This window comes from Camelina sativa, chromosome 20 (assembly GCF_000633955.1).
Source record: "Camelina sativa cultivar DH55 chromosome 20, Cs, whole genome shotgun sequence".
NCBI lineage: Eukaryota > Viridiplantae > Streptophyta > Magnoliopsida > Brassicales > Brassicaceae > Camelina > Camelina sativa.
Window position 1 is genome coordinate 22192740 of NC_025704.1, and position 14340 is coordinate 22207079.

General features: G+C 31.2%; 2 protein-coding genes and 1 long non-coding RNA gene across 10 annotated transcripts; all 3 read left to right on the top strand.

Moving 5' to 3' along the window:
• On the top strand, positions 83 to 2092 carry LOC104771400 (glucose-6-phosphate isomerase, cytosolic 2B-like). 7 transcript variants are annotated; one of them, XR_002036974.1, is made up of 6 exons: positions 83 to 287; positions 369 to 456; positions 600 to 698; positions 983 to 1073; positions 1591 to 1654; positions 1738 to 2092. XR_002036974.1 is itself a non-coding variant. In XM_019242212.1 (3 exons), the coding sequence occupies exons 1-3, from the start codon at positions 1070 to 1072 to the stop codon at positions 1975 to 1977; spliced, it is 318 nt and encodes a 105-aa protein (XP_019097757.1). In that variant the 5' UTR covers positions 734 to 1069; the 3' UTR covers positions 1978 to 2092. The 7 variants fall into 7 exon arrangements, 1 of the variants encoding a protein (XP_019097757.1); XR_002036973.1 differs by having other exon boundaries at positions 84 to 287; positions 983 to 1078; XR_764820.2 differs by having other exon boundaries at positions 84 to 287; positions 1591 to 1659.
• LOC104771401 (glucan endo-1,3-beta-glucosidase 7-like) lies at positions 6680 to 8934 on the top strand. Its single transcript, XM_010495912.2, has 4 exons — positions 6680 to 6840; positions 6920 to 7587; positions 8099 to 8428; positions 8580 to 8934. The coding sequence occupies exons 1-4, from the start codon at positions 6780 to 6782 to the stop codon at positions 8826 to 8828; spliced, it is 1308 nt and encodes a 435-aa protein (XP_010494214.1). The 5' UTR covers positions 6680 to 6779; the 3' UTR covers positions 8829 to 8934.
• Positions 10257 to 11991, top strand: LOC104771402. Of its 2 annotated transcripts, none has more exons than XR_764822.1 (5): positions 10257 to 10534; positions 10758 to 10846; positions 10935 to 11022; positions 11103 to 11246; positions 11699 to 11991. It is a non-coding gene; the product is annotated as an uncharacterized LOC104771402 (long non-coding RNA). The 2 variants fall into 2 exon arrangements; XR_764821.1 differs by having other exon boundaries at positions 10758 to 10841.

Here is a 14340-nt window from a genome sequence, read left to right on the forward strand (position 1 = left end):
TCTCTCTCTCTCTCTCTCTCTCTCTCTCTCTCTCTCTCTCTCTCTTTCTTCTTATGCAAACATAAAAAATTGTAATTTTGGTTGATATATGCATTTTTCCACTGAACGTCTTATATTTGCTAAGTCGAGGTTCTCTTTGCACCATTTATTCTAATATCCCAAATTGTTAGCAGGTACTTTTTTACTCCAGTGGATGTAAAGGAAGATAGCGGGTTAGAGTTTTGAGAAGATGATGTTCAACATAATCATCACATGATGATCTCTCTTCTGGGTTTGTAAATTAGAAGGTAAATCTAATTTGTTCTTCCATAGCCTGTTATTTGTAAAAAAAAAATTCTTCAGTCTGATTGATACGATTAACCATCTAGGATTTATTTATACGTGGCCATGAGAAGCCATCTTCTTGAGAACACACTATGGATCTACCAACTGATTCGCTAGGCCAAGATGAAATGGGTATGACGTGTGTTTCTAAAATAACTAGAGCTGACAAGAAATGTTTAATTTGCCGATTTTGTTAATTGCTCTTATCTGATGTCTCTCGATCTTTTCTTTTGTTTGATGAAGTAGTAACAAAATATCATCTTTTATCTTTTCAGGAGCTGAGTATGTTTTTGGAAGTCAACACCATCCACATCTCTTATAGTTGATAATAAGAGCACTGATGGGCACTTCTTAGGCATTCATTTCAACATCAGGTTAGACTTTGCTATGATGTTTCTTTTTTTTTTAAAAAACCTCTTCTATTTCTATATTTATCATATGCTAAATTCATATAAAAGATAAATGGAATGGTTTGCTTTATAAGCTGGCTATTTTTTTTTGTTGTTGTGAATTTGCATTGATTTGAGTGACGTGTTGGGAACAGTAAGCCTTTTTCTTCTTACAAGTCACAACAACTCTCTGTCTTATGTATTATACTAAAAGCAGAGCTGAGCTTCTTATGTGTCGCTAAATCTATTTATGGTTTCCAATTTTTCAGAATAGGTTGAATATAATAACAAAAAGAATTTGCAACAATTCATAGGCTCTAATGATAGTGACACGTTTGAAGCATCTAACAAGATGAATGGGTAAGGTTAGTTCAAAAAATTATATGCTGAAGTATTTGAAATGTTTTGTGTTCAGTTTTTATGAGTTTGAATTCTTTTTGTTGTTTCGGTTCTTGAACCAGTTTTTTTTAAATATGTTCTATAGTTTCTTGGGTTTCTTTTTGTTGTCTAAGTTGCTGGTTTTGATTAATTAATTTGCAGATTTTTATTCTCTAAGTTGTAGGTTTGGTTTGTCGAAGTTATAGACTGCAGATTTTAGTGAATTAATTTGTATAATTTGTTTATCTGAGTTACATGTTTTTGTCTACATGTTTAGTGAATTAATTTGCATAATTTGTTTATCTGAGTTACATGTTTTTGTCTACATTATGGGCTCAAGTATATGAACATATATGACTACTATAGATACTAACTTAAGTGAATCTCTAATAAGAGTTAATGACATCTCATTCCCCATTCCCCACAAAGTAAATATGGTGCTGATTGATGTTAAAATTTACGTATAATAATGTGTATAACTGTTGGTATCTTTCCACAGACCTTCTTTGGCGATCGATCTTCTCTTAGCCTTCTACTTTCAGAATTGACTGCTTACTATGTTGGTCAGGTCTGCCACTATTTCAGGTATTAAAATTGAGATAAAAAGTCTTAAAAAGCTGACATTTTGTATATGTTTTGTTTTCAGTTGGTGGCAATCGATGAACACAGAATTGCAGTTCAAGGCTTTGTGTGGAGTATCAATTCGTTTGACCAGTGGAGAGTTAATCTAGGAACAGTTTTATCTTCCGCTCTTCATCTTCCTCTGAATCTTAAAGTAGCTGCTGAAGCTGAGAATTTACTAACAAAGTCTATGTCCACTCTAGACACTTTTTCGCTTAAAGAATGCCATGTTCTTGCTCGGAAACAACAAACCAAACAATTATAGCTGATTTGAGCCTTTTGTGAGAATTTTATCATTGTGCTTATCAAAAGATAAATTAGATTTACATTGTCAGGCTATGTGTTTTCGTTATATGCATTTTCCTAGATTTTGATCTGTTCTTTTTATAAAAGTTAAGGCATGTCCAAAATCTTTTCTTTTATTGTCTTGGGATCTTAATTTTATGTTACTTTCCGTAATTCTACAGCTAATATAGTTCTAATCAAAATAATTAGATGTTTTTGATTAGAAAAATTTGGTTTTGGATAATTTTACTACCTAACTAAAAATTAAATATACAATGGAGAATTTGAGTATCATGTCTAAATTTCTTACCAAATACATATTAATAAACATTGCTTAATGAGTAATTATTGAAAGAGAACGATCATAGGACAAAAAAATTATGATGGATAAAGAGAGAAAGACAAGACGGGACAGGATGGCACGGGATGGGATGGAATGGGATGGGAAATGTTTCCTATTACAAAGTAGATACGTTTGGATTATATATGAACAATAATTCAAACTAAAACCAAATTGAAATCTAATATTTAGATTTATTATCAATATTGTACAAATAGTTTTATATATTTAAAATAATAAGATTCTAACTCATTTTTTGAAATTTAAAATTTATATGAGAAAATTTAATACTAAATTAATTTATATGAAAGAGTTTAAATTAAAAAAAACAACGACATCATGTTATTAATGTTTATCAAAAATTTGAAAGAAATAAAAAACAAAACTATAAATAAATATGAGAATAAGGTGGCTGGATGGCTTCAATTGTAAAGACTTTCATAAGGTGGCTGTTCCGGCGAATAAAGTGACGATTGTTATCTCGAATAGTGTCACGAGAAATGATAGATTTTAGTCATATTTAGCACTTGGTGGGCCATCTTGGCTTCATGATCAAGTGCATGTTGATGAATAATGTTGTTGGTGTTTAATTATTATTGTTCTTGGTTACTTTCGGTTCTCAAACTATTTTTGGTTATATCTGATGACCACATAAAAAAATGACAAATAAGTCTCTTATTATTCCACAATCAGCAGTCCATGATTAAAAACTTTTTGATTCATCATCACTGTCTTTGTTGAAAGCCAATATACAACAAATTGCATTTCATGAGAAATCATTATTGTAATCACCTAATAAAGAAAAACCTTTTTTTTGTGTGCTATTAAACAAAAAACATATAATACTAAAAAATTTGATGTATTATGTAAATGAAATTAAGACTAAGTCCAGGGTATTTAAGGTATTACAATGAAAAATAGTGGATGTGCAATGGAAATGAGTAATTCATATAATAGAAAAGATTGCACTTAAACGATTTTCTTAAAAAAATTCACTATGTGACATATAAAGAACTAATATGAGATGGATATTTTGAGAATTTTGGATATTTTTGAAAATATTTTGAAATTTTTTGAGAAGTATAATTTCCACTAACAATATAAATTAAGTATTCAAATGGAGACTTTATATATTTCGTGAAGTAATTCTCTATTTTGGAACGGGTAAATCAAAATTTTAGTATTATTTTTGGAAACAGTCAGTTTGTTAAAATTGTAATTTTTTGGATAGTAAAAACTAACTAAATAAAAAATTAAATATTCAAGAAGAATATGGATATCCCATCTAAATTTTTTATCCAATCTCTATTAAAAATATTACCTACCAAGTAATTATTTAAAAGAGAACGATCATAATTGTGACATCCCAGTTGCGGAGAGGTTTAAAAGATTGATTTGGTCATCTAGGTCACCAAAGTGCAGTTTTATTTTCGGCCAAAGGTCTTGAGAGAACTCTAGAGTTAAGCATGTTTGAGCTGGAGTAGTTTCAGGATGGGTGACCATCCGGAACTGTGCGAGTAGAGACAAAACACATAGAAAGATGGTGATTTGTAGTGATGGTAAACAAATTTTTAAAGCCTCATGGACGTAACAAATCGACTGACGGATATGGATGAACCCACTGGCCGGGAATAGATGTAGGCCCACTAAGCAAGGTGGGCCTATGGATCGGGAGTGGATATGGTGGACCCACTAAGCAAGGTGATGATCGGAGCGTTACAATAAGACAAAAAAAATTCTGATGGATATAGGACGAGAGGAGATGGAACGGGACATGATAAAACGGGACAGAGACATGATAAAACGGAACATGGACGTGTTTCCCATTCCTCTAGGTTATATACGTGTAATAACCCAAAGTAAAACCAAACTTAAATTAGATATTTAAAATAATACAATTTTATAAAAATATTTTGCCCGTGCTATTGCACGGGTTACTACCTAGTTCTATTGATTATTTTGGAAGCAACAAAGTCACAATCCATAAGCATTAAAGATTTCTCATTATTATTAATATTCATAATAATTATAGGGATTAAGTATGGTAGTAGTTAATATTTGATATTATTGAAACCATTAAATACTCGAATACCAGTTTCCTTATTTATAGGGATTATAACTCTGTTTGTCAACAACAATAATAAGTATTCTTGAATCAAACCAAATACACGATCTGAATTGTATTAACCCGGATTACAAACAGATCCGCAAGTAGATTTTTCTTCTATTTCCGAGTTAAAGAAGATCTGTGTCTTGACTCGGTCGTAATTAAGTGGTCGAGCAAGGGGTATAATGGTCATTTAGATAAATCGTAACTATAGGTTAATTTAATTAAATTAAGTGATTCTCTAATCAATTTTAATTAAAAACGTACCAAAACAAAGTTATGGTCTAATTTGATTATAGTGAGTACTTCTGCTTTAATAGGGTTGCCGCTATGCATAGTAGATTAAGTTTGTGATGTTTTATAAAGAGATGAAAAATATGGGTTGGAAAGCTGAGAATGAGATAAGTACAGGTTGTAATATAGCGGCAACCCGATATTTGGGTTTCACGAATTAAGAACCGTGAATCGGTCCAGTTTACCATAACTGTTGTAATTCTTAATGAGTACAAATTATAAAAGTTTATCACTTTAGTCAATTTTTAATTTTTTTTTATAGTAATTCTCTTACGAACTTCTCTTACCGCTTTCTATTGTCTTACTAAGTTTGATCTTCGGTTAAATACTCAAATCCAAGATTTAAACCGTTCTGATTCCCACAAAAACGCACGTATAACAACATTTGACTTGGATCATACAGCCTAAAATGTAACTCAAACTTTCTAATTTTAAATTCAACTACGTATTCTTTTAACTACACAATCGACGCGAAAATTCGTATACCATTTTGCTCGGAAACGATTGCTACCACTACCACTCGATAATTTTTTGGAAGTTACATTAGAGTACAAAATGATTCAAACAACCCAAATTTGAAAATTGTGGTTCAAATGTTAGGCCTTTTGTTGCTTTTGTTTTAATAATTTCCCCGTCTTTTTGAGGAAAAAAATAATAGTTAAAACATGCTTTATCTTTTCCTTAGGCCACAGCAAAAGCGACAGCTTCTTCTTTATTATTGTTCTTTTTCCATCTTTGTGGTAGATGTTGGAATGTCTAATTCCTTGCTCTCCTCCTCCACCACCTTCGGTGCATTGCTCCATTTCTTAGTCGAGAAGGAATATCTAATTAACATAAAGCCATCATTTTAAACTAGTTAATAATTAACTATGTGCTGAATGCTTCATTAAGAGTGGGAAAATGTTAATTTATACTAATATTTCTGTCTCACTTTTTCATGTAAGTAATTAACTAAAGACACTTTAGGGTTTTACTCTTCTTTTATTGTCTCTTTTAGTTTCCATGCAACACGTACTTTGAACATTTCCATGATGTATTTTGTTTCTTTGTCAAGTACTGTATGTATTTGTGTATATACATGAAGAAACTTTCCCGCAAGTTCACTATTGTTAAAGCACCAAACTAAAACCCACTGATCAAATGATTTAGGCGATAAAAGTATATTCAACGCCGCTACGAGTTTATGCTCTTGGGTCGAGTTTTAGTTTTTAGTGATAAAACTATATCACCGGGTACATTTGAAATTTCAAATACTCAGCTTCTAAATCTAAACAAACTATTAAATGCAATGTATGTCAGAAGTATATCTCTATATGACTATATTCACCAGGTATCTTTGAAATTTTAAATACTCAGCTAGTCGGCTTATAAACAAAATTATAATAAACTGTGTCACAAATGTTCTGATTATACAAGCAATATTCCTTGAGGTGTGTCAAGAGTTTTTTTCTTTTCATTTTCTCTTTGGTAACAATGCCGAGTTCTTTGTTATATTATTTAAAGCACTCTTTATTTATATCTAATAGTTGTAGTAGTCTTCGTTTACTAAAGAAAGAGATACGATATTAGTTTTCTCTGACAAATCCAAAGCTAAATTCGTTTAGTATAATCCAAACAAAAAGGAACTGTGTACATAAATCCTGTATTGACCAATTTAAAATTAAGGGTATGCATGGTGCATAGATTTTTCCACTTATTTAATCTACTAAACAAGAACTACTAAATACGTTGACAAGAAAAAGGAACTATTAAGTACTAGGATAAATACTTAAAGAAAAAGAAAAAAAAGCCTTAAATGTATTTCAGTTTTGTAGGTATTATACTAACTTACATTGGTCCAAATCAAAAAGAGAGTTGTGTCTTTTTACCAATTTAAATTTTCGAAAATATTACATTTGACCTTAACAACGTCGGTCGTTTTCTACATATATATATATATAGTTCTACTCCATAGTTTTCTATAATATAGGGACAAACGAAAGTTACAACTCAGAACATTTCAAATTCAAAAGAACACAGAAAAAGAAGAAACAGAGCAGCCATGGCAGCTTCTGTTTATTCATTTCTCCTACTCTTCTTCTCCTCATGTTTACATCTATCAAGTAAGTTATAGTTTCAAAAACTCATTTACAGTTTCATATACTTTCTCTAAATCTGATTCTTTGACATGTATCAAAACAGAGTCTCAACCGTTCCTCGGAGTAAACTATGGCCTTACTGCCGACAATCTTCCACCTCCGTCAGCTAGTGCAAAGCTTCTTCAGTCCACAACTTTCCAAAAAGTCCGTCTTTACGGATCCGACCCGGCTGTAATCAAGGCCCTCGCAAACACGGGGATCGAGATCGTTATCGGTGCATCTAACGGCGATGTACCCGGTTTAGCATCTGACCCGGGTTTTGCCCGAACCTGGGTCGAAACCAACGTGATACCTTATTATCCAGCGAGCAAGATTGTTCTTATAGCCGTTGGGAACGAGGTCACAACCTTTGGCGATAACACTCTCATGTCACAGCTTCTGCCGGCTATGAAAAATGTCCAAGGTGCTCTCGAGGCAGCGTCTCTTGGTGGCGGAAAAATTAAGGTCTCGACGGTACATGTAATGTCCGTTTTGGCCGGGTCAGACCCTCCTTCGACCGCGGTATTTAAACCGGAACATGCTGATATATTGAAAGGATTGCTAGAGTTTAATAGTGAGACCGGGTCACCTTTTGCGGTTAACCCGTACCCGTTTTTCGCGTACCAAGAGGACCGAAGACCCGAAACGTTGGCTTATTGCTTGTTTCAGACTAATCCTGGCCGTGTCGACCCCAACAGCAAGCTCAAGTATATGAACATGTTCGATGCTCAGGTTTTATTTTACTTCCTTTTGACATATTTTAAGATTTAGCTATTTTAATCGAAGTTACTATATTTGAACCATATATATTTAGTGGACAGAAAATATATCATGAACTTTTAATGTATAATTAGTAGGTAAGGAGATGATNTTTTTTTTTTTTTTTTTTTTTTTTTGATAAATGGAATCAAATTTTTCTTGTAGTTTTTGTTTTGACAGAACACTTTGCTTAATCAAAAGGTTTAGCACATTTAGTTACGTCAAATGAATGAAAAGTGAAAACAGTGCTCTAGGAAGAAAAAGAAAGTGGTATAAATCAGTAAAGGACACAATTGAGTGTACCTATTAATGTTAGTGGAAGGAACACAATTGATATTGAAATTTGCAATTATGGATTCATAGTTTTAGGAAAGGAGACTAAATACCGAAAACTTGATTTGTAATATAGAAATATAGAAAGGAAAAGAAAATGATATCAAATCGGTTTTGTGGTTTACGGAGATTAAAATTTGGTTTTGTGAAGGTTGATGCGGTGTATTCAGCTTTGAACTCGATGGGGTTCAAAGACGTAGAGATAATGGTCGCTGAGACTGGGTGGCCATACAAGGGAGACCCGGAAGAGGCTGGTGCAACAGTTGAGAACGCTAGAGCTTACAATAAAAACCTCATTGCTCATTTGAAATCTGGGTCCGGGACGCCACTTATGCCCGGGAAAGTGATCGAGACATACTTGTTTGCATTGTACGACGAGAATCTCAAGCCTGGGAAAGGTTCAGAACGAGCCTTCGGTTTGTTTAAACCTGATCTAACCATGACTTACGATATCGGGCTCACCAAGACTGCCAATAACCAAGTAAGTTTTTGTTTATGAACATATGGTTTATATAATATTAATTTAACATGAGGCAAGTTCAAGCAAGGCACTACATGTCCTCTTATGTTATTATGGTTTATATAATATTTGTCTAAACGAAACCATATGTTATTTTTGTTACGTCTCCCAGACTTCGATGGCTCCACAGTCGCCAACAACGCGACGTCTACCACCAGCCGCTGCTCCGACAGGGCAGACCTTACCTGCTCCTCCGCAGATGGTTCTCCCTTCACCTGTTACTCCCTCCGACAAAAACTCTGGACAAACCGATGTTCACAATTCGACTCCGCGCTCTGCCTCTCTCGCTCACATATGCCGTTCTCTCTCTATTTCGGCATCGATGTTGTTTGTCTTCGTTTTGTATGCATTGATCATGTAGTTGTGAAATCTCTTCATCGATTTATAAGAGTTGAAATGTTTAATTTTATATTGTGCCTCTTACTCATCTAAATTAAACTAATTGAATCGACTAAAAAGAATATAAAGGACATTTGCAAAACATTTAGTTTTTTCTTTTCTATACTCTTTTACAAAAAGACCCTATTTTTTATCCATCTATCTTCTATATATACATTTTTTAAGTACATTTTGTGTTCCACCCGTACAATTTAACTTATTTATAAAATTGATTCCTACATATTTGCACAAAATAACAATAATCAATTTATGGAAAATATGTTTTTGAAAAAAAATCCTAAATTAAATCTCCAAAATCGACATTTTGAAAACACTTCCTAGAATCTTTCTATCATCTTCCTTAAAAAAACACAATCAATGTTCTAACCAAAAACTCTCTACCATATATATACAAAATAAATGTTGTTTCTAAAATCAACAAATTGTATATATATTTAAATTTTTTTAATTTAAACTATTTCCATAAAATAATCAAATAATTGTATGCAATCAATGAGAATCCTAAAATCTCTCTCAAAAAGCTCGACCAAATTAAAATAATACTACAATATACTATTTTTGAGTATTTCACGTCAAGAATGCAAGTAATATTCTCAAAATATTGTATCATAATTAAAAAAATAAATACATTTATTTATAGATCTCTTCTTTGCTAAAATAAAATGGTATGGATTGTAATCTTCTTGTTCATCACGTTGGCTCATCTATAAATAACTAGATTTGAACCCGCGGTGTACCGCGGGACGAAACATAATTATGTTTTATAAATTGAGTTACAAATTAAGTAGAATTTAAATGTATAAAAACTAATATATATATATATATATTTATATTGTTTGTGCATGTCGGATGTAATATATAAAATTATTAATATAATATAAGTTTTAACCTGTGGGGCACAACAAAATAAATGTGTTAACTTATATTGATATAACTAGAAACAGATCCGCGCTACAGCGCAGAGGAATAATGTAAATATATTATCTAATTTAATACATTGAAATATAATTATTGATATAAGATTCTTATAAAATAATATTACGGAAAATCATATTATTGTGGATTGAATTTCGAGAAAAAAATAGATAATTTAATATGATCATTTTAGTAGTAGAAATCTGCATGTACATAATTACAATTATGGATATTGGCTGTAAAACATATAAACAATCTAGTTTGTTAAGAACCAATTATAAGTTAAATTAACAGTGATTTTGTTTAAATTATTGATTTAGAAATGTCTATCAATTAGAGTTAGACAAATGATTCTTGGGTGTAATCATATTCAATTAGGAAATTAAAAAATTGGGTATATTATTGGGCTTAAATGGGCCGAGAGGTTAATATTGATTCGTAAAGTCCTCCAGCAAATTATTAGGATGATCGAAGGGTCATCGTTTTGTGTCATCTTCGAAACAAAATCCCTGGTATATTTTCTTCGAACAATCTAGTTTGTGTCGTATTCAGAACCGTCAATGAAACCATGTCTCTGTTCCTATACCCAGTTGAATACTATATCTGATCCAAAAATTACAAACTCCCAATTTTGCAATTCTTCGATGATTGAAGTAAGAGATGTCTTAGTCAAATAGATTCATTGAAGAATGGATCCGATCCTAGTTTTCGGTTGATACAACATACGACCTCCTTGCCAATTCCATTAATCGGGTAAGCTGTTTACGATTCTGTCAATAATCCCTTGACATCAAAGTTAGATCTCGATAGTTTCTCGAGATTGAAATAAGAATTTTGTCTTTAAAATCAGTAACTGTTGCTCTATTTTAACTTTGTTTGTAGTAATTTCCAATTTTAGGCAGATGTCATCAAAATTTAATCAGTGGATATCATGATAAGTGAATATTGATCTGTATTATTCTTTACAATATTACAGGTTTATGATTTTAAGCATCCGATTGGTAAAAGAGTATCATATAATGGAGAAGAAGACATCTAAAAAGAACACCTAATTATATATGTAAGGTTACAATTTGTCTTCGTCAATTTTTTTTCTTTCTCAACTCCGATAAACTTGGATTAAATTAGATAACAACACTATTGTGCTGACCAGGCACAATCAGTCTCTGAAACTTGGATATCTGTTGCTTCTTGACTGTAGCGTGGATCAAAGTTCCCTACCGAGAAAACAAAGGATCCAGGTATGAACTTCTCAAGTAATTTGGAATCAAAAATTTTCACGGATATAAGAGCATTATTATTAAGCTTACCGCCACATCAGCTAGGACCATTTCAATGGTCTCACCGGAGTAAGTGGTATACTGCTGCCAGCTATGGACGATTTAGACCTGGATTCTCCAGCAAGTCTTGAATGGCTTGATGGATGCTAGATTAGTTATTGCAAGATTTGCTGCCATTTTGAAAGGTATAACGTTTGATGAATCGTAAGTATATGTGAAATGAGTATTTATAGGTAGAAGTTTATATTTGATTGATTGAGGTTAAAGTTTAGAGAATATTCTGGTAATTATTCTTATATCCTTATACGATATCCAAATAATGAAAATAATCTTTGGAGGTTTTGTTAGTTTAGGATAGTGTTTATTATGGTATCTTGATTCGCAATTCATAATATATTGAGTAGTCCTATGATTAAGATGAAATTGGAGAGAATAATGGAGAGAAATATATGATACATTAATTAGGACTGATTATTCGAAGCTTTATTTGATAAAGCTGAATAGTTACCTAAAGTATAGGAACGATATTTATTCAGATATTAAATATTCGATGAGTTTTTGGAATGTGAGATGAAGATTTGGTTAATATATGGTAAATAAATATATGCTGATAATTGTTTTTCATATATGGTTTCAGCGATTCCTGCAGAAGGTTGGTGAGATATGATCTTCAGTTGTAAACGGGTGACCCATCTTTTTAATTCGGTTTTTTTCTCACCCTGATCCGTTTCTTTAATTTCGGGTTGTTTTCACTTAATTGACCCGACCCATGTTCGATTTTGTACTTCTCTTTTACTTATATAGGGATAAAGATGATTTGTAGGTGTAGTAGTTTACATCAAATACTGGTTATTCGTATTTGACCCGTTTCAAAAATAAGGGTAACAATGACTTTAAAGTCGGGTACATTATCGAGTACTGATTTTCTTATTATCAATTTTGTTACTTGACCTGTTACCACCGAATTATTATCCCACCCAACATATCCGCTTAAATAATATAATAGAATTTATAAGTATTTTATTTAGTTTATTTAATTTATATATATATATATATTTATTTATATGAATATTCTAACCTGATTTACTTTCATTGTTGGTATGATTTTATATTTCATATATATATTATATGTTATATATATTTATTTTCTATTGTTTTGTGAATTTTTGTGTATTAAATATTTATTACTCATATATGGAAAATGTGATTAGAATACAACAATACTAGATTTTAATCCGCGGTACACCGCGTGCATATAATTTTATTTTTTATTTATATTTTATGTTGTATTTGTTTGTTAAATATTAGATATTTTTTAAATATAGAAATAACTAAATTTTTCGGCTGTTTGTACGGCTAAATATTTATATTAATTTTTTAACCCGCAATACTTATGATCATTTGTTTGTTTTATTTAGTTTGTTTTGTTTAGTATTTGAGATTCTATTTTGACTTTTAATTGTTATAACAAAAAATAAGGAATTTAAATACATAATAAGTCATTTATACGCTATGATTAAGTCATATTATTCCTAATGATTTAATTATTTTACCAATCTTAGTTAAATCAACTTGATTTTATATGTTTAATATTCTAATATTAATAGTGTTGAAAATAATAAAATGAGGATTTAGCCCGTGTTAGCACAAATTTATTAATTCCAACATGTCCTTTTTATAACTCATCTACTATATAACCATATTATATAGTATTTTAATTTTTTTTAATTATACATATTCATATTATTTTAAAATTTGATTAAGTTTATTTATATTAATTATAATATTTAAATAAATGTGAATCGAAGTTCTTTTTACGTTAAGAATCAAAGCTCACACGTACTGGAAAACAAAATGTGAATCAAATTGTTGTTGTTTTTTGTTTGCAAATGATTAAGAGATATAATATCTTTAAAACACAATAGAAGGTGTAGTTAAATATATCATAGTTTATGTTTCCATATTGATATTGTTGTAATTTTTTTTAGATGGAATGTTATGTAAAATATTTAGGAAACAAAATCTGAAGTAATGCTATTGTTGGAAATATTTTAGGGGTTAATGTTGTAAATAAATTTTTAAATAAGCAAAACTAAAAGGGCATAACACAAAATGTACTTAAAAAATGTTAATATAGATGAGAAAGGGTTTTAAAAGATATATATAAACTCATGATATTGTAAATTAAGATTACACTTATATATATATATGTTTTGATACAACTAACAACAAAAAAATGTAGCTAAAAAGTTTGATTATACTGAAGTGACAGTGCATTGTAGAGAGCTTCTTTGTCTCTCATCCTAGCCGGTATAGCACATGAATCCTAGCAAGTAATATTAAATCCAAATTAGGTATTAAATTCAAAATAATGACAAAAGAGATAAATTGTTTAAGTGAAAAATGTACCTTGATTAAGACCCTAGCAAGTAGCCGTAAGAGTGATAATCCGTCAACACACTCATCTACACAAACACAAAATTTATGTTTAAGTGATAAGCCATAGACCCGAACCTGTCTCAAGAGCTGGAGAATCTTATTTAGTCTTTGGGTCTATAACATTAATAATCTATCTTCAAGAAATTGTTGTAACAATTCTATTCTCATTCTGTTTCTTAGGATTTATTCATCATGACAAATGTGGTGATTAATAATCTCTTTCAAATTGCTTCATAAGTCTATTTATTGCTACTTTTTCTCCTGTCATCTCCGCTTTTCCATCTCTCCATCTGATTACATTTTATACACTCAAGTTTAGATTTTTAGTCGATTAGGATATGGATTAATGTACCATGGTTTCATATTTATATTTCTCGTAAGGGACATAGACTTGTTTGACGTATTCCCCAAAGCCAATAACCAGTCTCATATGTCAAAAAACACAAATAAAACCATAGACCCTCTAAGCTAAACATCAAATATCGTACAACACTTGGATCTTGGTTTCAACATTGTATTGTTTCTTCTGCAGATCTAATTGTTGGACCAATTTCTCATGTTTACTTACATAATCCTTATTTGCATCATCCTAAAACTGCAATTATACACACATCACATTCACACACCAACTTACATGATCTCTAGAAGCCAACTTCTCTTCCTTGAAATCCAAATCCAATTTTTTCTCATCAGCTTCGGAGCCAAAGCTTAGTAGATTGACAATGGAAGACATCTTCTTCTTCTTCTTTTGGGCGGTGACGATTGATAGGGGAGAGAAAAGAAGGTCAAATCAAATTTATTATTTAGAAAGAAAAAAAAAGTTACAGGATCCACGTGTTT